This window comes from Protobothrops mucrosquamatus, unplaced genomic scaffold (assembly GCF_001527695.2).
Source record: "Protobothrops mucrosquamatus isolate PMUCROS unplaced genomic scaffold, P.Mucros_1.0 scaffold89, whole genome shotgun sequence".
Taxonomy (NCBI): Eukaryota; Metazoa; Chordata; class Lepidosauria; order Squamata; family Viperidae; genus Protobothrops; species Protobothrops mucrosquamatus.
In genome coordinates this window covers 376,268-378,394 of record NW_015386465.1, presented here as the reverse complement: position 1 = coordinate 378,394, position 2,127 = coordinate 376,268, and the positions used below count along the sequence as shown (strand labels likewise).

At 41.0% G+C, this 2,127-nt stretch overlaps 1 protein-coding gene across 1 annotated transcript in view; it reads right to left on the bottom strand.

Moving 5' to 3' along the window:
• The window catches only part of PCDH17 (protocadherin 17), a 186,217-nt gene extending 184,375 nt beyond the window's left edge, over positions 1-1,842 (bottom strand). The window contains exon 1 of the mRNA XM_029283441.1: positions 1,646-1,842. Within this exon, the coding sequence (XP_029139274.1) occupies positions 1,646-1,842 (197 nt within the window). The remainder of the gene's footprint in view (positions 1-1,645) is intronic.
• Between the last annotated feature and the right edge of the window lie 285 nt (positions 1,843-2,127).

The following is a 2,127-nucleotide window of genomic DNA, read 5'->3' as shown; positions in this document are numbered from 1 at the left end:
AGAGAGAGAGAGAGAGAGAGAGAGAGAGAGAGAGAGAGAATAAATATAGAGACAGAGAGATAGATAATCCATGGTTCCTTCCTTGTATGACGTGACTACAAGACGATCATCTTTTTCGCCCTCCTTTGAATGCTATGTGTCATGATCCTTCTAGTAATGGGGTGCCCACTATCAGAACACAATACTCAAGGTGTGGCCTCTTCCCTCCAGAGGAGAGAGGAACAATGGTGTACTTTCCTTGAGATACTTACAAACACATAAAGATGGGATTAAAAGAAATCAAATCAAATCAAATATATACAGTATATTGGAATGGTGTACTTTAGAATCCTCTCCACGACCTGTTTTCCTTGTTCCCTTCTGGGAGGAGGGGGCTTCGTGGTATCCGAAGCAGAACATCCAGATTCAGCCAGAGTTTCATGCCATACAGCATTAATCTTGTGAACTCTCAAGCTTCCTCCTTCTGTTATGTATTCAAGATGGACAGTATTTAATATTTATTAGTTACGTATATGTAGGGGTGTGGGTCTGTACATAGGTTGTACTTAGTATGTATTAAGTGTGTGTCGTGTATGTGTTTCACTTTGAGAGCGGGCAACTAAATTTCATTTTTGATGTGTGCCGTTGTGCCCACAGTATAAAAATGTCAACAAAGGTTATCTCATCTCATCTCATCTCATCTCATCTCATCTCATCTCATCTTATCTTATCATCTTATTGTATCTTATCTTATATCTTATCTTATCTTATCTTATCTTATCTTATCTTATCTTATCATAATAGTAGTAGTAGTAATAACAATAATAATAATAGCAACAAGCAACAACAAAACAAATAATAATAATAATAATAATAATAATAATAATAATAATAATAATAATAATAATAATAATAAGTAGTAGTAGTAGTAGTAGTAGTAGTAGTAGTAGTAGTAGTAGTAGTAGTAGTTGGAAAGGAGCTTTGAGTTCTTCTGGAAACCCTACACCATTTCAGACAAATGGCTGTCCAGTCTCTTCTTAAAAGACTTCCATTGTTGGAGCATTCATAAGTTCTGGAGGCAGGTTGTTCCACTGGTTAATTGTTCTCACTTAGTCTACATCTTGTTCTTCTGCCCCATTCAGCAATGCCCCACCATTCCTGCAGGGAGGCAGAATTATTAAATGGTGCAGTGGAAGCACGGGAGAGAATTAATTCCACACGCTATATGGATGTGTCTCTCTGTGTGTGTGTTGCTGGCCTGAATGGTACCTTCCCAGTTCCTCTTTTCCATCAGCTTCCAGAAGGAACCCAGAAACAGGAGCAGGGACTCCCCTTTGGGACGTGGCCACGGGAAGAATAGACAAGCCCGGAGCTGCCACCGAAAAAGTTAAATCAATGGAAGAGAAGTTGCCTCCAGAAGTTGTGGGTGCTCCATCACAGGAGGTTCTCACGAAGAGATTGGACAGGCATTTGTCCAAAATGGTACAGGGTCTCCTGCTTGAGTAGAGGGGTTGACTAGAAGACCTCCGAGGTCCCTTCCAACTCTTGTTATTCTGGACAGGCAGAAGGCCGAGATTGAATGCTTCTGCTTCTTTTCCGTTGACGTTCCTGCCAAACCCCCAAACCTTCTTGGCATTTTGTAGGACATCCCTCTTGTCCAGCCCACCTTTGCAAGGGGAGCTCCAAGGCCAGGAGGCTGCCAACTTCTTCAGGTTTGCAAAGAGGAATCTCTGAATTGGGAAAGCCCTCCAAAAGAAGCACCACCACCAGCAGCACCATCTGCTCTTCTGCCTCGGAGAAGATGCATTTGAACTCCGAAAGGGCAAACGTTTTTGATTGCTCAAAGCATTGATCTCGGTTCATAAAGAGGAAGGCTCAGCTGCCATTTATAAATTGTGAATGACTCCTGTGTGGCTGGCCTGAATCATTCAAGAGGGGAAGGTAAGCAAGAAAAGAAAGAGAGTGAAAGGAAGAGAGAGAGAGAGAGGAAGAAAAAAAGGAAGGAAGAAAGAAAGAAAGAATGAAAGAAAGAAAGAAAGAAAGAAAGAAAAAGAAAGAGGAAGGAAGGAAGGAAAGAAAGAAAGAAAGGACGGGATAAAGAGAAAAAGAAAGAAAGAAAGAAAGGAAGGAAAGAAGAAAGAGAAAAAG